The 20,766-nt window shown below is 39.8% G+C and overlaps 1 protein-coding gene across 3 annotated transcripts; it reads right to left on the bottom strand.

Moving 5' to 3' along the window:
- Positions 1-3,553: 3,553 nt before the first annotated feature.
- Positions 3,554-17,010, bottom strand: aldh3b1 (aldehyde dehydrogenase 3 family, member B1). Of its 3 annotated transcripts, none has more exons than XM_034191259.1 (11): positions 16,915-16,998; positions 14,416-14,445; positions 14,085-14,255; positions 12,146-12,256; positions 11,276-11,396; positions 8,146-8,231; positions 5,990-6,071; positions 5,414-5,806; positions 4,128-4,294; positions 3,955-4,054; positions 3,554-3,759 (listed from the first exon to the last, which is right to left on the bottom strand). In XM_034191259.1, exons 3-11 carry the CDS (start codon positions 14,244-14,246, stop codon positions 3,572-3,574), a joined length of 1,410 nt encoding a protein of 469 aa, XP_034047150.1. In that variant the 5' UTR covers positions 14,247-14,255; positions 14,416-14,445; positions 16,915-16,998; the 3' UTR covers positions 3,554-3,571. The 3 variants fall into 3 exon arrangements, with proteins under 3 accessions (XP_034047150.1, XP_034047148.1, XP_034047149.1); XM_034191257.1 differs by having other exon boundaries at positions 14,085-14,290; positions 14,415-14,445; positions 16,915-16,978; XM_034191258.1 differs by lacking the exon at positions 14,416-14,445 and having other exon boundaries at positions 14,085-14,290; positions 16,915-17,010.
- Between the last annotated feature and the right edge of the window lie 3,756 nt (positions 17,011-20,766).

Raw genomic sequence — 20,766 nt, 5'->3', positions numbered from 1 at the left:
TTTTTGTGTCACAACAAATTTTGTTGATTGCAAACATTGGCCAGCCCTCTTCAATTACACAGCAGCTCTGCAGGAAATATGGACATTAGCCAAATTATCAGACTATAACTTGAGCAGCGTGTCATTTTTTTCCCCTACTCTTCCCACAACCTTTGTTGGATTTCCACTAAACCTGATATATAGATGAAGGTCAACCCTGGAACTGCTCTTCAAATGGCTAGTTTTGGCATAGGTCAATAACAATAAGGTCAAAGGTTTTGCTTTTGGAGGGTGATCACTCTAATGTCCACCAAACTTTGCACAGATATGTTGGTGGATTCTCGAATTGCCCAGAAAAGATCAAAGCTTAATCATTGGGACCAAACCTACTACCCTTACAGTGCAGCCAGAAAGTATTCACTTTTTCCACATTTGGTTATGTTACGGTCATATTCCAAAATGGAGGAAATTCATTTTTTACCTCAAAATTATACACACAAAACCCTGTAACGACAATGTGAAAAAAGGTTTTGGAGATTTTGGCAAATATATTAAAAATAAAAAAAAACTAAGATCACACGTACGTAAGTATTCACAGCCTTTGTCATGAAGCTCAAAATTGAGTTCAGGTGCATCCTGTTTCCACTGATCATCCTTGAGATGTTGCTAGTTTAATTGGAGTCCACCTGGGGTAAATTCAGTTGATTGGACATGATTTAGAAAGACACACCTGTCTACATATAAGGTCTCCCAGTTGACAGTGCATGTCAGAGCACAAACCAAGCAAGAAGTCAAAGGAATTGTCTGTAGACCTCTGAGATACGATTGTCTCGAGACACAATTCTACTGCTTTGAAGGTCCCAATGAGCACAGTGCACTCAATCAAGAACACCCAGGCCCATTCTTTGTGTGATGTGGAGTTGCAACAGTAAGGACAACTGGCATAAAACCAGGGCTACTTTCGATTAATCTGCCTGGACTTGAAAAGGCTAAAACCTTTCACCCTTGTGTTTTTACAATATGCTGCAACACACTGATCAGGCATATCGACAAACAAGTCCCTGAGAGCTGTGTTTAATCAAAGTTTCTGCCGCAAAAAAAAAAAAAAAAGTGTAAACAATGGCCGCCAAGCGTGCAAAGCCGATATGGTCTACAGGCAGTGAAAGTCAAAGTCAGCTTTGTCAAATATGCTATACATGCTCGACATACAGCACTACTACCAAGCTAAGTAAAAAAATTTACCTTAAATATTGCTGATTTACAAAATAAAAATATAAAACAGTGTAAACAGTGTAGGAAATGTAAGTGTAAACCTTTTTTACATGTAATAAGACTATGTTGTCTTTAATTGTCATATCCACTTTAAACTAACATGAACCACAATGACATTTAAATCCCAAAACTCTCATGGAGCATTGCAGCACAATGTCCATTGTTTACGGGTTAGCTAAAATTGCTCATATGTCCAAAAATATTTGTCCTATTAACCTTCCATTTTCATAGTCCTTGACCCAAAATACATATTCATACCAAACGGCAAATGTCAGCTCTCCCTGGTTTTTACATGATCAAAGCCACGCACGCACACACACACACGCCACTGTGCTATTATAATATAGTTCAGTTTATTTTGAGTGAAACCACACCTCCCTGTGAATGTAGAAAGTTAACAAAAAATGTATGCCAAAAAATAAACTTAGGGCAACAATTACCTGCATATAGAACCACACAGACATGCTTGTCATACATCTCTGACTGATGCATGAGATTTATTCTCATGCATCAGATTCCCTGGGAAAACAGCTAACTGATCATCTGCAGAGGAATGGTCTATTTGAAGAGTTTCAGTCAGGTTTTAGAATTCATCATAGTACAGAAACAGCATTAGTGAAGGTTACAAATGATCTTCTTATGGCCTCGGACAGTGGACTCATCTCTGTGCTTGTTCTGTTAGACCTCAGTGCTGCTTTTGATACTGTTGACCATAAAATTTTATTACAGAGATTAGAGCATGCCATAGGTATTAAAGGCACTGCGCTGCGGTGGTTTGAATCATATTTGTCTAATAGATTACAATTTGTTCATGTAAATGGGGAATCTTCTTCACAGACTAAAGTTAATTATGGAGTTCCACAAGGTTCTGTGCTAGGACCAATTTTATTCACTTTATATATGCTTCCCTTAGGCAGTATTATTAGACGGTATTGCTTAAATTTTCATTGTTACGCAGATGATACCCAGCTTTATCTATCCATGAAGCCAGAGGACACACACCAATTAGCTAAACTGCAGGATTGTCTTACAGACATAAAGACATGGATGACCTCTAATTTCCTGCTTTTAAACTCAGATAAAACTAAAGTTATTGTACTTGGCCCCACAAATCTTAGAAACATGGTGTCTAACCAGATCCTTACTCTGGATGGCATTACCCTGACCTCTAGTAATACTGTGAGAAATCTTGGAGTCATTTTTGATCAGGATATGTCATTCAAAGCGCATATTAAACAAATATGTAGGACTGCTTTTTTGCATTTACGCAATATCTCTAAAATTAGAAAGGTCTTGTCTCAGAGTGATGCTGAAAAACTAATTCATGCATTTATTTCCTCTAGGCTGGACTATTGTAATTCATTATTATCAGGTTGTCCTAAAAGTTCCCTAAAAAGCCTTCAGTTAATTCAAAATGCTGCAGCTAGAGTACTGACGGGGACTGGAAGGAGAGAGCATATCTCACCCATACTGGCCTCTCTTCATTGGCTTCCTGTTAATTCTAGAATAGAATTTAAAATTCTTCTTCTTACTTATAAGGTTTTGAATAATCAGGTCCCATCTTATCTTAGGGACCTCGTAGTACCATATCACCCCAATAGAGCGCTTCGCTCTCAGACTGCAGGCTTACTTGTAGTTCCTAGGGTTTGTAAGAGTAGAATGGGAGGCAGAGCCTTCAGCTTTCAGGCTCCTCTCCTATGGAACCAGCTCCCAATTCAGATCAGGGAGACAGACACCCTCTCTACTTTTAAGATTAGGCTTAAAACTTTCCTTTTTGCTAAAGCTTATAGTTAGGGCTGGATCAGGTGACCCTGAACCATCCCTTAGTTATGCTGCTATAGACGTAGACTGCTGGGGGGTTCCCATGATGCACTGTTTCTTTCTCTTTTTGCTCTGTATGCACCACTCTGCATTTAATCATTAGTGATCGATCTCTGCTCCCCTCCACAGCATGTCTTTTTCCTGGTTCTCTCCCTCAGCCCCAACCAGTCCCAGCAGAAGACTGCCCCTCCCTGAGCCTGGTTCTGCTGGAGGTTTCTTCCTGTTAAAAGGGAGTTTTTCCTTCCCACTGTAGCCAAGTGCTTGCTCACAGGGGGTCGTTTTGACCGTTGGGGTTTTACATAATTATTGTATGGCCTTGCCTTACAATATAAAGCGCCTTGGGGCAACTGTTTGTTGTGATTTGGCGCTATATAAAAAAAATTGATTGATTGATTGATTGATTTATTCAGACTATTTGATAATCTTAACTGCCAGTGAATATATACTCGTATATATAAAAACACTCCTGTGCCTTTCCAAACCCCAGCTGCTTTCATCATCACATGATGGAGCAGCTTGTCTTCAAAGAGGCGGTCCAGCGCAGCCAGCCCAGTTTGTCATCTTGGTAAGGCGGGTAGCGCAAACTGTTCAGTCGTTCCAGACCCCAGCCACGCAGCATGCAGGCGCGCCGGTGGCTGAACGTCTCGAAGCCCCAGCGGCCGTGGTAGTGGCCAAAGCCGCTGCCACCTGGAAGGATGCAGCACAGAATGCATTATGACTAAACGGGACATAAATGTGCACAACCTGATTTCGCTATAGCTCTCATGCCCTCGATATTACCACATTTCCTCTCAGATTTCAGTTGTAAAACATCTGAGCTGTGGTACTTTTTTGAACATTTACAACACAGGAATGCAAGACTCAAACCAGGGTCATACATACCTACACCTCCAAACGGGAGGCCTGGCAGGGTCATGTAGACAATCCCATCATTAGAGCAGAACCCTCCACTGCTGGTCTTTTCCAGCACATTGTTTACAACCTTAAAAAAAAAAAAAAAACATGTAAAACATAATAATTCTATGAAGCAAATTGGCAGAGTTGCATGTTCTTACAGAGGACTCATCAGAGAAAACGTAGAGAGCCAGTGGCTTCTCCCTGTTGTTGATGAAGCTGATGCATTCCTCCAGAGACTCGACTGTCAAGATGGGCAGAACTGGCCCAAAAATCTCCTCCTCCATCAGGGCGTCATCTTCTAAGACATCCACCACCACCGTGGGAGCTGAAGCCAACAAAACAGGGAACACAATCATATATTTTTGCCACATTATCCATTTATATCCATGCAACCTATTCATGAAAAGTGAAATGCTCCAGTTGGACTAAAGGTAATTAACAAAACATTGTTTTCAATATTCCTGTTATATGTAAAATTAAATGGTACAGAATATGTTCAAATTTATACATTTTTTAAAAAGCTTCTGACATCTGAGCCATAACTATTATTTAATCATTCATTCATTCATTCATTTCCTGCCACTTATCCAGGTCTGTAGCTCACCCCACACTTCCCTATCCTCCACCAAGTCCTCCAACACTTCCTGCTGGATTCCAAGGCATTCACAAGCCAGGTTGGAAACATAATCCCTCCAATGTGTCCTGGGTCTTCCCCTGGTCCTCCTCCCAGTTGGACGTGTCTGGAAATCCTTTCTAAGTAGATGACCAGGGGCATCCTCATCAGGACCCTGAACCACCTTAACTGGTTTTTCAATGTGAAGAAGCAGCAGCTCTACTCAAAGTCCCTACTGGATATTCAAACTTCTCACACTGTCCCTGAGTGAAAGTCCATTTACCGGACAGTCTCTTCATTGTGGCAATCTCTCGGTGGAACTCCATATTTCCATTCATGAAAGTGGAAAAAAAAAAAAGTGAACACAGAGGTGACTGAACAAGTCCAATCTTGATACACAACATTTCTGACAGACGTTGCATGTGGTCGCTGTGGGAAGCTTCTGATGGTTAGGATTTTTTTTCCCTCTCTCCTTCCTCTTTCTCCTCTTTGTTGTTCATCAGCATTTTTTCTAAGACTTCCACTCCCATGTGGATCATTGCTCACCAGCTGGCTTGATCCCTCCCTTGTTCTTCCCATGTCTTCCAGTCGATGGAGCAGCTCTTGAGGTTGTGCTTCAGGAAGTCGCTGTAGCATTTCTTCTGCCCTCCTCAAGACCGTTTTCCTTCCCTCAGCTACAAGTGGAAGATCTGCTGATAGATCTCTTTTCTTCTTCTTGTTAAGACTAAATCTCCTGGTACTACCACCACCGTGCCTTTCATATCATTAAGGCTATAAATGCACAATAAGTACACCCACATACACAGTGTTTTGTACATCTGCTTTACCCACCTATGTACTTGGTCTCCTGATCGCTCTCTCCTCCTACAACAACTTTGCCTTTGGACTTCTTAAGCAGCTCTGTCAGATGATTCCAATGCTTGTGCGACACGATCCGCGACAGATCGCAACTGGTCTGAGGCTCATTGCCATAAAATTCTTCCAGGGCTTTGCGTAAGGCAGGAACCAGGGCGTCACAAGTGGCCTGCGAGCACAGAACATAATCTGGTGCCACACAGCTCTGGCCGGCGTTAAAGAACTTAGCCCACGCCAAGCGGTGGGCAGCAGCTGCAATGTTCACATGACTGTGTATGAAGCACGGACACTTGCCACCAAGTTCCACTGTCACTGGGGTCAGGTAGACTGAGGCCACCTGCAAAATGCTGCGTGCAACAGCCTGAGAACCTGGGCATTGAAAAGTGTTAAAAAATAAATAAACAAATAAATAGAATGGAGAAGCTTTATTCTGGGAATGTGTCATTAATGTTATCAGTTAGATAATATTAAAAGAAAATTTTCTGCTTCAGCAGCCTTTATACACAACTGTTTTCAAAATACAGCTTTTTGATCTCTCCTAGAAGTTCTTGCCTGTGAAGAAGATATGGTCAAATCGATTCTTCAGGAGTGCCTTGGTCTCCTCAGGTCCACCACAAACTACTGCACAGCACTCCTGCAAAATTAATAAAAATGAATAATAAAAATGCATTATCAAACATTAAAACCACTTCTGAAAAGCGTTGTTTTGAGGAAGGATTTGATCAGCTGGGGCCGTAGCTACTGCAAAAGCTCAGTCACTCCAAGTTCACTGCTTGGTCCTGCGGTGAGGAGGTTGGCAAGAGAAGAACAGAGTCTGTGTGAAGGTGTGTGGAGGACAAAATCTGAGGTAGGAGGAAGCCTGGTTATAGAGAACTTTGTGGGTGAGGAGGAGAATTTTGAACTGGATACACTTTGAGACCAAGAACCAGTGAAGATTCTGGAGGACAGGGGTTATGTTGTCTTGGCATGGGTGAGCAGAAAGACAGCAGTGTTCTGGATATACTGGGGTTTATTGAGGACTTTGGAAGGTGTAGCATAAAGAATACTATAGTCCATAATGACAACATGGAAAAGGTTTTTTTTGAAAGTTTTGCAAATTTATATATTTATATATATTTATATATATATATTTATATAAGAAAACCTAAGAAATCACATGTACATAAGTATTCACACCCTTTGCTCAATAGTTTGTTGATGCACCTTTGGCAGCAATTACAGCATCATGTTTTTTAAAATACTCGTATGATGCCACAAGCTTGGTGCACTTATCTTTGGGCAGTTTTGTCTATTCCTCTTTGCAGCACCTCTCACGCGCCATCAGGTTGGATGGGAGCATCAGTGCACAGCCATTTCCATATCTCTCCAAAGATGTTCAATTGGATTCTGGTCTGGGCTCTGGCTGGGCCTCTCAAGGACATTCACAGAGTTGTCCTGAAGCCACTCCTTTGATCTCTTGGCTGTGTTCTTACAGTCATTGCCCTACTGAAAGATGAACCTTCACCTCAATCTGAGGTCAATATCACTCTGGAGCAGGTTTTCATCCAGACTGACTAGTCTCTCAGTTCCTCCCGCTGAAAAACATCCCCACAGCATGATGCTGCCACCACCATGCTTCACTGTAGGGATGGTGCCTGGGTTCTTCCAAACACTACTCCTGGCATTCACACCAAAGAGTTCAATCTTTGTCTCGTCAGACCAGAGAATTTTGTTTTGAGAGACCTTCAGGTGCCTTTTGCAAACTCCAGGCAGGCTGCCATGTGCCTTTGACTAAGGAGTGGCTTCCGTCTGACCACTCTACCATTCAGGCCTGATTGGTGGATTGCTGCAGAGATGGTTGTCCTTCTGGAAGGTTCTCCTCTCTCCACAGCGGAATGCTGGAGCTCTGACAGAGTGACCATAGGGTTCTTGGTCACCTCCCTGACTAAGGCCCTACATGCCCGACCACTTAGTTTAGACAGGCAGCCAACTCTAAGAAAAGTCCTGGTGGATCTGAACTTCTTCCATTTATGGATGATGGAGGCCACTGTGGTCATTGGGGTGGTCATTTATGGAAGGGTACAGAAATGTTTCTGTAGCCTTCCCTAAATTTGTATCTTGAGACATTTGTACCTTGTAGACCTCTGAGACAATCCTGTCTCAGAGGTCTACAATCTATTCCTTTGACTTCATGCTTGGTTTGTGCTCTGACATGCACTGTCAACTGTGGGACCTTATATGTAGACAGGTGTGTGTCTTTCCAAATCATGTCCAATCAACTGAAGTTACCCAAGGTGAACTCCAGTTAAGGTGCAGAAACATCTCAAGGATGATCAGTGGAACAAGGATGCACCTGAGCTCAATTTTGAGCTTCATGACAAAAGCTGTGAATACTTAAGTACACGTGATTTCTTAGTTTTTTTACTTGCAATAAATTTGCAAAAATATCAAAAAACAAACAACTTTTTCATATTGTCATTATGGGTTATTGTGTATAGAATTTTGAGAAAAAAATTAATCTATTTTAGAATAAGACTGTAACATACAATGTGGAAAAGGGAATACTGTGAATTCTGAATACTGTAATGAATAATAATAATAATAATAATATAATAATAATAATAATAATAATGAATACTGTGAATACTTTCCAGATGCACGTTATGTAATTTTAGAACATTTACAAAAACAGTACAGACGAGATTTTTTTTTTTAAAAAGTGGTTTTACCTGAGAAAGATATTTGGGGATGAGCTCTGCGATTAGACACTCTGTGGCTGCACTGATCTCCGAAGGCTTGATGACCACACAGTTTCCTAAGCAATGACATCAACATCATCCAGAAAGTGACCAATCAATGACATTGAACAGATGCTTAATAGAAAAAACTGTGACAAACTGCAATACTGTCATCAAAAGTATTTAATGATCTGGGGGGTTGGGGGCGGTCCATGCTCAATAACACACAAATATATGCACTGAACAAACCAAAAATCTAATCAGATTATTTACTCTCCAGGGAGAACAAGTGGTGTAAATGTCAAGATCTCTGTCATTTACAGTTAATGAATTATCATGTACATGAACATGACCACACACACGGCATGATACAAGAATGGTGGGAAAAAAAAAACAAAAAAAACAATTTCCTACTTACTACACCAGCTACATAGTTGAGGGATAAACAGGCTCCCACTGGGTTTCATATTTCACTCTCAGTTAAAGACAAAGAGAGGACTATTGGATCTGTTGGTATGGTTTTTTTTTTCAGAACGCTCTCTAATTACATCACTGTGGAAAAAGTTAAGCTGTAGTCTGGTGTTATATTTAAGACAGTAACTCTTTCTTTGAAAGAGAGAGTGGGAGAGAGACCACTTACAATTTAAGACAACAACTAGTAAATGCAAAAAAAAAAAAACCCTGCATCAATAGACCATTGTTACATTGTTTGGCTCATGCACACCGAGTACTCCACAAGTTGCTCATATAGAACGCCGTGGGGTGGGCAGAGCCTTTTACTGCGGGCATGCAGGCTCCGTGTGAATGCACAGACATGACTGAAAATATGGATAACACTGTGACAAATGCCTGTAACTTGCCCAAAGAAAGGTGGATAAAGTCCCCTAAAGTCCCCTAAGTGGATAAAGTCCCCCTATGTGTCCCAGACGTGACAATCGTAACAACAACAATATTTAATAGATCATCTCAGTCTGTGACACTCAGCTGTAATCCTGTACACACTGTACGCACATTTTTGTCAAATCTTTATTCCTGAAAATCATTCAGTCTTACACCATTAAAAATCAGTTGCGTGAAAGTACATTATTGTCCTGATTCAAGTGTGCTTCACACAAATGACAGCTGTGTTTGGGAGGAAAGCCAAAAAACAGACGCGTTTTCCATCAGGCAGATTGCAGAACACTATAAAAATGCAATGTTCCATTCATTCATTCATTGAAAACATTAAAGTGTACTGCTCCAGTCATCATGAAAAGAAAAGACCCAACTCAATATTATTCAAGCATTTTGAAACAGTAAAACGTGCACTGAAAGCAGTTGAACTCCTGGCCGAGGGCAGAGTTCTTTACTTTCGTTTTCAGGCAGGTTGCCAGGTCCGCACTTTATAAACCAGCCTGTTAGGAGGCAAGATGGATTAAGCAGTTTCATCCTGTTTTAGGGCGTTTCTGGATTGTGGGCGATCATAGTGGAACAGCACCCTGTGGAATAAACTGTGAGAGCAATTTATGATCCCCATGTCGACAGCAGCCCACGCTTAGTCACGTGAGAGTTACACACTACCAAGCATGTGCATTAAGAATGTAACAACGGCCTATTCTACATTAGTTATATTAAAAATAAAACGTACTAAAAAAAAGTTACTGAGGGACCTTCATGGTTCTTACTGTCTCAGGAGAGCCAACACCATCCTAAAGGACTCACCCCACCCTGGTCACTCTCTGTTTGAGCTACTGCCATCAGGCAGACGGTACAGGAGCATTAAAACAAGTACAAATAGACTGAAAAAACAGTTTCTACCCAACTGCTGTTAGAGTTAGAATGTCACTGGAACCAAACAGCCATGTCACATGCCACACTTGAAATGAGTGCATTATTTGTTCATGTGTAATATCCACAGATTTGTACATAATTTCCCTCATATCTTTTTTTGCTACTTTCTTATAATTTTTTTTTTAATTTGCGCTCTGGCCATACCTTTTTCATTGTGTTGAATTTTAGGTTTCTTTTTTTTACGTGTTCTCTTCAGGCAGTCATCTTTATAAATCTCATTGGAACGGCACCAAACAAAAGTTCCAGCATCATCACCTTGCCCAATGCAGATTCGAGATTCATCACTGAATATGACTTTCATCCAGTCATCCACAGTCCACGATTGCTTTTCCTTAGCCCATTGTAACCTTGTTTTTTTCTGTTTAGGTGTTAATGATGGCTTTCATTTAGCTTTTCTGTATGTAAATCCCATTTCCTTTAGGCGGTTTCTTACAGTTCGGTCACAGACGTTGACTCCAGTTTCCTCCCATTTGTTTTGTTGTGCATTTTCGATTTTTGAGACATATTGCTTTAAGTTTTCTGTCTTGACGCTTTGATGTCTTCCTTGGTCTACCAGTATGTTTGCCTTTAACAACCTTCCCATGTTGTTTGTATTTGGACACAGCTGACTGTGAACAACCAACATCTTTTGCAACACTGCTTGATGATTTACCCTCTTAAGAGTTTGATAATCCTCTCCTTTGTTTCAATTGACATCTCTCATGTTGGAGCCATGATTCATGTCAGTCCACTTGGTGCAACAGCTCTCCAAGGTGTGATCACTCCTTTTTAGATGCAGATTAACGAGCAGATCTGATTTGATGCAGGTGTTAGTTTTGGGGATTAAAATTTACAGGGTGATTCCATAATTTCCTGAGAATTGAGTGAATCCATATTTTTTTCCCTCTGTTTGGTCTAAAAAAGTAACCATTACTGACTGCCACAATTATTTTTCCTGATTTCTTATAGTGTTTCTTAAAGCCAGAAAGTTGCCATTTGAAATGACTTTAGTTTTGTGTCATGTCTGTGATTTGCTTTTTTCCTACAAAATTAAACAACTGAATGAACATCCTCCGAGGCCGGTGATTCCATAATTATTGCCAGAGGTTGTATATTGAATCGTTGTGTTCAAGTTCACATTTGCTGTCTTTTTCCATATGTTTTTGATTTTCCAACAAAACAATTTTACATCAACCTTTCTAGACTTAGCAAGACTAACAGTTTTCGAGGACTATTTTTGTTGTTATTAATGAGCGATGTACTGTCTACAGACTGCGATGCTGTAAGAAAGACACTGGGTGTGGTGGAATACCTGCCGCAATGGCTCCAATCGTGGGCACTAGAGACAGCTGGAAAGGGTAATTCCATGCCCCAATGATTAAAACAACCCCAAGCGGTTCCCTCCGGACAAAACAGTCATCTAGCTTTGTTGCCTGAAAAATTACAAATACAAGGTAATAAATATTTGGTGCCACAATACTGAGATTTACAGAAATGTAAAGTCAAAAATACTGTAACAAAAGAATGAGCCAACAAAGAAAATCTGAAGGTGACATTTTGAAGAGCTGTAACTTGTTTAATCCTCAAGTGACTAAGCTATTTTACGGACTAATATAACCGAGGGAGGTTATTTATGACCCCAACTGACTTTATATTGGAATACTTATTTTAGGCTTCTTCATATTTATTTCACTCTCTAATATATTTGTCCATCATTCATCCTTTTCATCCTTACTCTGGGCATCAAAAATCAGTCTCAATACTTGTGCAGCTGTAAATCTTTCTATTCTAGGTCTGTTGGCCATGCTTCCTTGCAAAACAGTAAAATATAATGATTAGAGTTGGGAAATTACAATACCATCTGAAACTATGTCAAAAATCTCACAGATCTTCCCGGGGTCATAAGTAACCCAGCACAAGTTTGGATTATACTTGCCACACGGATCGTCTGATCCCTGCAAAAATCTATGAACAAATGCAGGACAAATAGATTGACAAATTCTTGGTAGGAAACTTTTTTACGATTAAAATTCGAAAAATGGTGCACAAAAATATATGGCTGAGGTCATAAATGACCCAACTCGGTCGCTTAAGGGTTAAAATCAACCTATAAAAGAATGTTGCATGTGCAATGTGAAAAAAATTGCAGCATACATGACAGATCCATAATGATGGTACCCACCAGGTTTTTGCTGACATATTCCGGTTGCATCCAGCTTCTGAGGTTTGAAATGGTGTAGTGGAGCTCATTAATCACAATGTCGATCTCGGACAGAATGGCTTCAAATCTTGGCTTGTGTGCGATAACAGCAATAAAAAGTTACTGCTTATGGAGATGTGACAGACAAATTAAAAACAGCCTACTGCCAATCGAACACCTTGACATGGTATAAACAGGCAGGTGTGAGCTTTTCATACACCTAAAATAAAAATTTAATTCAAATGTTTGAAAAGCAAAGGCAAATGTCATGTTTGAAAATATTTTTTTTCTTCATAAAGAGAACATTGAAGCTGTGCTACAAACTCCTGCCTTAATGCAGGTTGCACGAGGAAGCCTCTTGAATTAATGTTTTGTGGAGAACGTACAAATGGAATTTGCTGTTCCAGGTATACAACCTTGTGTCACTGCCAAGGTTCTGACACTTGTTACATACTTGTCATTTTGCTAAAACCACCCATAGACAGATTTCCTGTCTGTGCTGTTCACGGATTCTACCCTGTTATGCTGCTAACACGAGAACTTGGCCTTTGAGAGAACCCAGCCTGGCCTAAACACTCTGCCCGGGTTAGGTTTGGGGTACATTTAGCTACAGGCCGAGTCTACTTCTCCTGTATCTGTTATGCCAGCCAGCAGAGCCATTTACTGCCTCCGCTGCTTTATTTTCATGAACATCAATGTGCATGATCAGTAGATCAATGTATTCTATTTCTTGGTAAATGACACAAAACCTATTTCAATCTCAGTTTGTACTTTGTAGATAAGCTTGATAATTTTTTTTTTTTTTGTGCAGGCATTTTTTAAAAACCTGCATATGTTCTGCTGCATTTCTGTGTATGCAAATAACTTGACATTTCTGCTTTCATTATTTATGAGGTATGTGCATGACGCTTTGATGTGAAGGTCCTTAATTCCTGTTGCTGCAGGTAGTTGCATGGAAGTATGCTGACACCAGTGTGTGTCAGAGAGAGAGAGAGAATGAGTGAGTGTGAAGCATCACTGTAAAGCTCTTTGAGCTTCAACATCAAATGGAAAAGTGTTATACAAGCGTAGTCCATTTTAAAATGGACAGTGATTTTCAACTTGATAAACAGATAAAAACTAGTTTTAACTGCTGAGTTTATCATCTGAGGCTTTTATCTAAAATTAAATCTGTCATATGTTTTAATGATTTTGAGTGTTTGATTCATGCTTTTATCTCGACCCGTTTGGACTACTGTAATGCATTGTATACTGGCATTAACCAGGCCTCCATTGCCCGCTTACAGTTAATCCAAAACGTGGCTGCTCATCTTTTAACAGGTATTCATAAGCATGATCACATCACCCCCATTCTCACCTCTCTCCACTGGCTCCCTGTCTGTTTTACTGTTTGTTTTTAGGTCACTAAATGGCCTGGCACCTCAGTATACTGCTGATCTTATACATATCTATGCCCCACGAGAGCATTGAGAGCTGCTGATCAGCTCCGTCTTGTTGTGCCAAAAAGCAGACAAAAGACCAGGGGGGACCGTGCTTTTTCAGTGGTGGCCCCTAAGTTACGGAATGAGCTGCCCACTCATATCAAAAATGGCCCTCACCCTGGATACTTCTAAATCTCATTTAAAAACTTATTTTTATTCCATGGCTTTTAATACTGCATAAGAGCTGCGTGGTCTTCTGTCTCTGTTTTTATTGTGTTTTTATCTTCTAGTGTTTTATCTTATCTGATATCTTCTTTTTGTTTTTATATGTTTTTAATCTACTGTATTTTAACTTTATTTTTATACTTTATCTGTTGTGCAGCACTTTTATTAACCTTGTTGTTTCTTAAAATGTGCTATACAAATAAAGGTGGATGGATTGGAGGTGGATTAATTTTAGGCTGTCTTCCAAATTTCATAAAAAACACAGAGTTTTGTACCTTTGCGAGGTCTTTGTGCAAGGCATCCAAAATCTGTTGCTCGTTCTCTTGGACCATACGCAAAAGGTTGGACAGCTGAGAACGACGAAACTGCTCTGGTAGTGTGACGCCCGCCCGGAATGTTGAACGAAGCCTGTCAATGATTTGACTATGGGTTTCCATCCTTCACCCGTGACCCAAAAGTGTCAGCACTCCAAAAATAGGAACTGAAGAAAAATAATAGGAACAAAGTCACATTTGAGAAGTAAAACTATGCGAATTTTGCATGTTAAACATCTTAAATAAACATCAAAATTGAACAGAAATGAGTAGAAAGGCTCTGTACTCAGCCTTTATGTCTCTTTTTAGCCTCTAGGTAGCACTACAACAAACAGATTACATTTATTATTTCACTGGATATGATATTTGTGTGTGTATTAAAGTAATGGCTGCATTACTATTTGATATGATGGTTGTAGAACTGCTGTGAGGACACAGGAGATGTGCACAAAAATTTTAAACACCAATCATGATCATTTGTCGATGCTTATATATGTATGTGTTTTTATAAACACAGGTGTATTTAGTATTGTGGTGTACATACCATATACGAGTGTACATACCATATACCATATCGTATGTGTGTTATTTTTAAGAGTCATACTGTACAAAAACTGTCTTTGTGTACCTTCAAATGTTACATATAGTTGGTATTTCACGTTAAACATTCATAATGTTCTACAATTATGAATTTTCTTCTATTATAAGAAAATTGTATCTCTGAAAAAGGTTGTTGTAGACATCTGTGACATATGTACAGGAATCACAACTGGACTCCTGCATGGAAGAAATGGTGTGGCAATGAGTTCCTTTTTTTACACCTCTGTACATGGCTTTTTGCACTTCCACAAGTCTTGCGCAGAAGGAGAATTTGAACATGGTTCAGCTGCAGTTCCAGAATATTTCTGATACAGATTGTGTAGAACATCTTTATTATGTCCAGCTATGTAGGACTATTACCATGTAATTTTACACACCATGTTGGATTATTACATTTTAAAAATGAAAGGCATCAGAGGGCTGATAGATATCCTGCACACCACAATATAAATGAGCAAGTAAATGCATACATGTCTGTAACCGAGCAAAAAGGGAAACTAGGAGAAACTCGTGGTGTCAGTACCCAAAAGCGTATAGGCTTTCTATGGCTTTATTTTTGTGGTACACCTGGTGTGTGTGTATATATATATATATATATATATATATATATATATATATACGCTGTGCGAGTTTTGGCCCTTTTTCAGCCGATTTTTCACTTGTGCGAGAATTTCTTGGATCGCGCTGAGTTTCAGCTTAATCGTGCGCCCTGCATCGTGTAGTATACATGGAGTAACGAGCTACGTTTAATCTCTCATGACCACCTCCTGATTGGCAATCGTATGGTTGGATGAAAATCAAACCTGCTTGATATTCTGGTCAGCTGTAGTGAGGGTATCCCGCTGTTGAAGCAGCGCTACAAACGTCTCTCGCACTGTGCATGTGCAAACACCGGAGAGAGCATAAACAGTGATTGTCTCTTTGGGAGAGCAGCTTCTGTTTCTTTTTCCCCCCATTATTCTTCAACTCATTTAAAGTCTTGTATTTTTTTTTTTTTACTTTGACGTCTCCCATCGAGAGTTTTTTTTTTTAATTAAGAAATGTAAATAAAGTTTGTAAAAATAAAAATAAAAAGAAAGCTTCTGTTTCCATTTTGCTTCTGGAAATATGACTCCAACGTGTGGTTTTTGAACGTACAATGTGACCAGTCAGATCGTATCAGAGCATTGGGCCGTATAGTGTGAGAACATTAATCATGCGCTCTGAACTTTTACACCCTGCGGTTTTGTCGCACAGTTTGAGCTGGAGCCAAGTACAACATTTGAAAATATGGTACGTGTCTGCCAAGCTTTACTCCAATTAAGGATCACGGGGCGGTGCTAGAGCTTATCTCAGCAGTCATAATATGTGAGGCGGGGTACACCCTGGACAAAATGCAAGTCTATTACAGGGCCACATATAGACAAACAAACACATTCACACATGCGCGCACACCTACGGACAATTTAAAGTTTACAATTCACCTAACCTGCATGTCTTTGGATGTGGGAGGAAGCTGGTATCGTTGACCGAACCCCCCCTAAAAATTGTTCTACCCTGCCTTCATTGACGTTAACTTTTGACCAAACTACTCGAAAATCTAATCACCTCTAGATATCCATCCAAGTAATATTCCCACCAAGTTTGATGGAAGTCCAACCAGCCATTTTTTATTTATCTTGCTCCCCCCCCCCCCCCCCACACAGGTAAAAAACAATACCCTGCACACCGCTTTGCCGACACATAGGGTAATAATCAAATATTTGTGGAAATTTCAAACAGCCCTGTTGTCGTACCTTTGTGACCCATCAAGGGGCCACGGCCTACACGTTGGTAATAACTGGTTTAGCGTTTAAACACCAGTCATTCTCGCTATAATGTTTTCTGGAGTATAAAGGCCACTTGTTTTGTGTAAAAATAGAAAATGAACATATACACACACAAAAAATACGAAGCGACTTGGAACACAAGTTAGCATCCATAATGTGAATATTTCCAGAAGCAAAGAGGAAACATACCGATTTAAAGCCCACGAGATATTTTAGATGATGTTGCTCTTTCTCGCTTTGCGAAACCGGAGTCGATCGTAAAAACAGTTGACGGATGTGTTCCGTAACTCGCGGTGTCACCAAACGACACTTAAACTTCGTATTAGTAAACTTCCATGTTGTAAAATATCACTGACACACAAATCTCAGGCATTTAAACCTACCTGTTTGTTTGCTGGCTTTTCTGATCCCCGCAGCTCGCCGTAGCACCGCGTCTGCTTCGCGGGTGTTGTTTTTTCTGGTTTCGTTCGAGTTGATGTGAGAGAGAGAGAGAGAGAGAGAGAGAGAGAGAGAGAGAGAGAGAGAGAGAGAGAGAGAGAGAGAGAGAGAGAGAGAGAGAGAGAGAGAGAGAGAGAGAGATAGAGAGAGAGAGAGAGAGAGAGAGAGAGAGAAAGAGAGAGCGACAGATAGAGAGAGAGAGAGAAAGAGAAAGAGAGAGAGAGAGAGAGAGAGAGAGAATGAGAGAAACGAGCTGCTCCTGAACTCGACAAACTCGCCGTGATACTCGTTGGACGAGAACTCGTGATTGTGCAAGTTCCATCAGGTTAATTAACACACGATTACCCGAAAAAAAAAATGCTGGAATTTCCAGTACAAATATTCAACCAAGCAGAAACTGAGGTACCTGTATTTTACACTGCACTTTTCACTCCAGCATTAGTTCTTTACCCCGTAGATAGCAACACAAAATATCACCATAAATTATATCAGTAGGCTTTATTGCACGGTGGAAACTTAATCTGCCCAACATGTACAGTAATATATATAATATATAAATTGAAAATAGCTTTACTTACAAGAGGAAATATGATCTATCAATATAATCATCATTAATCTGAAAATGGCCCTCTCTGCATAATAAGTACTTAGGTATTTTATATTTTATTGCTAATACATCTGTGCTTTGACTTAAGATTTTCAGCTCTGGTCCTTTTGTAAGAGTACATAACTGACATACTTTGTCTGGTCTGATACTGGAAACCTCATTATGTGGTGATACCAATTTCTACCAAACATTTTACCTTTAAAAACAACTAATCTATTAATAAATACATTTGGCGGGATGTATTTCGCCAACCTACTTATCCAGCAAAATATCAACTAAAATGGTTAAAACAAATATCTACTCTACTCGGGATTCAGCTCAGATATTGTTTTTCCAAGATCACATACAGTAACTTTGGCCATCAGACCAATACTAATCTGAAATACTGGATTTACCCCTAATTTCTAAAGAGCAGCATTACTTGTACTTAAGTAAAATATGTGAGTACTTTCCCCACTACTGTACTGCAGTATTTTCTCAGCATTCCATTAAAAAACAAGAGCATTCCAAGAGTTCTGATGTCCAGCAAGGGTTGACAAGGACTCAAAATAATGTGACTCACAGCCGATCGTGACCTGGATCCAGATTCCACAACACAATGCAATGCAATGCAACACAACAAACACTACATAGGTGAGACTAAGCAGCCGTTACACAAAAGGCTATACCAACACCGCAGAGAGGGCGCCGGTGGACCTCAGTCTGCAGTTCATCCCCACCTTAAAGACACTAACTACACATTTGAGGACAAGGAAATTAAAATCTTAGCCAGAGAGAAGAAATGGTTTGAGAGAGGGGTGAAGGAGGGATTGTATGTGAAAGAGTTGAAACCCAGCCTTAACCGGGAAGGGGTCTGAGACACACTTTGTCCCCTGTTTACAATGGGGTACTCAGGTCAGAGCAGTTTCAGTCTATTGTTCATGGTAATGAGTCATTCACATCATCAGGAGACTTGTCAGGAGAGGCGTCAGTCCCATTGTTAGGAGGGACAGCTACCCTGTCATTAGGAGGGCGCTAACTAGAACACAATAGCTAATTAAAGCAATTGTTTAGTCACTAGCCATAGCAGTCTGCCTCTCGGTAGGAGGGGTCTGGTTAGGTTTAAAACTCCAGCTTTTGTGACATCTGTTTGTTCAGAGTCAAGACAGAAGTCAGACTACCAGAGCAAGAATTTTAGTTGAAGAAGCTTCTGCGATTTGAAGAGAAACGTCCTCGCATCAAGCAACCCAGTCCAGTCAAAGAGTCAAGCTTCTTTACTATGGAAACCACCTGGACAACTGAGAGCCTTCACAGAAACACAATGCAATAATTGCATACAGAATGATCCGCCTGATGAAAATGTTGCAATGTGATATTTAATTCACAATAGTGTCTTCCTGATCTTGGTTTTATATCATGATGTTGTATCCATGTAGTTTCACTTTCTCTGTAGACGTGATCTTGAGGCAGCCATTCATGCTTTCATCAGCTCCAGACTTGATTATTGTAATGCACTTTATTCTGGCATTAATCAGTCGTCTCTTGCACGTCTCCAATTGGTGCAGAATGCTGCTGCTCGTCTTTTAACAAACACTTTTCCGTGAGCATATTACGCCCGTCCTGTACTCACTCCACTGGCTTCCAGTTCATTTTAGAATTGATTTTAAAATTCTAATGTTTGTTTTTAAAGCTATTTATGGACTTGCACCTCCCTACTTGTCTGAAATTTTAACTTTGCGCACCTACAGTAGGACATTAAGGGCGTCTGACCAGCTTTATTTAGATGTTCCGAGGTCAAGATATAAACGCTGGGGTGATCATGCTTTCGCGGTAGCTGGCCCCAGACTGTGGAATGAGCTACCTCTTGAGTTACATACTATTCCTGACCTAGCACTTTTTAAATCTAAGTTAAAGACTTATTTATTTAAACTGGCTTTTAACAGTTAGTGGGGTGGTGACGTTCTGTTTTTTATATGCTGTTTTAAAATTTTATTCTATATGTGTTTTATTTTTGTCAATTTGTTTTTAATGTTAAGCACTTTGGACACCAGTCGGTGCTGTAAAGCGCTTTATAAATGTTTCAACATAATACATAAGAGTCTACAAAGTAAAATACTGATCCAGATCACATCCAGAATTTAATGGAGTCTTCCATGTCCTAATATCTATCTGTGGTGCAAATCTGGTGAGAATCTGTGAAGTAGTTTCATAGTTTTGCAATCCTTAAAAGCCTATAGAAAGTGAAATCTTGATCATCTCCAGAATTTAATGGAGTCCATGGCCTAGTATCTATCTGTGGCGAAATGTTCAACAAAATCTGTGTAGTTTTGACATAATCCTGCTCACAGATAAATAAACACTGATGATTTTATTACGCCCTTGGCAGATGTAATAAACAATGTCCAATTGTCTCAGTGGAGGTCTGTGGGCCGGTCTTCAAATGTCAGATTTTCCAAAAGAAGAAACATGGCTTCAGATGTCACATCAAAATATGTAAAAGAATGAAAATCCCACACAAAGAAGCCATATCTCACCAATCAGCAGCCAGTTTTAGACAAAATGTTAAGTGTTGCAGTCTTTGCGAATTATTACTCCTGTAGGACACCATGATTGGGTTGGGTAAGATTACTTTGAAATGTAATCCAAAAGTAATCAGATTACAAGTAATCCAAATGTATGTACATACATACATGTAATCCACATGTATTCTTTCAAAGTAATGCTACTCAACCTTGCATATGAATGCCCAAAGTAAACAAGGACTTTAGTTTATGAGGGGAAATTAAGATGTGCATCAGTATAAATCATGTTCGATATGCACATAAAATGTTAAAAATGATGTAATGACAGAATAAGTTGTCTTACATTTACAAGTCTAAAATTGCTCAAATCCAATAGTGTAAGACTCCCAACAGCATCACACTGTGCCCAGATAAACGACTGTAGCTTTTTATTTTATATCTTCTTAAAGGGGTGTCTACTTCATTTCTGCTCACCTTTAACAGAGAAAACTTTTTAGATTGTAGTTTAGTTTTTAGATCTTGATCTTCAGTCACACACTATTTCATGAAAAAAGAACAAGTTCTTTGATAAAGCTTTACTAAAGATACTGCGATATCATCCACAGGCTTGGTAAGGTGGTGGTGGGCACACATCCTGTATTTATAATCCACTGTTGTCAAGAAAAGAATGGAATGGAATTATGTTACAT

The sequence above is a fragment of the Thalassophryne amazonica genome, chromosome 16 (genome assembly GCF_902500255.1).
Source record: "Thalassophryne amazonica chromosome 16, fThaAma1.1, whole genome shotgun sequence".
NCBI classification, from domain to species: Eukaryota; Metazoa; Chordata; class Actinopteri; order Batrachoidiformes; family Batrachoididae; genus Thalassophryne; species Thalassophryne amazonica.
Note: the sequence above shows the minus strand (reverse complement) of the source record. Positions and strands in the feature narration are given on the sequence as shown.

What these genes read in the sequence shown, in the direction of transcription:
- aldh3b1 (XM_034191258.1), bottom strand. Translation starts at nt 14,246, where the DNA reads ATGGAAACCCATAGTCAAATCATTGACAGGCTTCGTTCAACATTCCGG. An exon ending in GATTGGAGCCATTGCGGCAG is followed by an intron (nt 8,232 to 11,275) that starts GTATTCCACCAC and finishes GTCATTGCTTAG; the next exon opens with GAAACTGTGTGGTCATCAAG. An exon ending in TGACCATATCTTCTTCACAG is followed by an intron (nt 5,807 to 5,989) that starts GCAAGAACTTCT and finishes TTCAATGCCCAG; the next exon opens with GTTCTCAGGCTGTTGCACGC.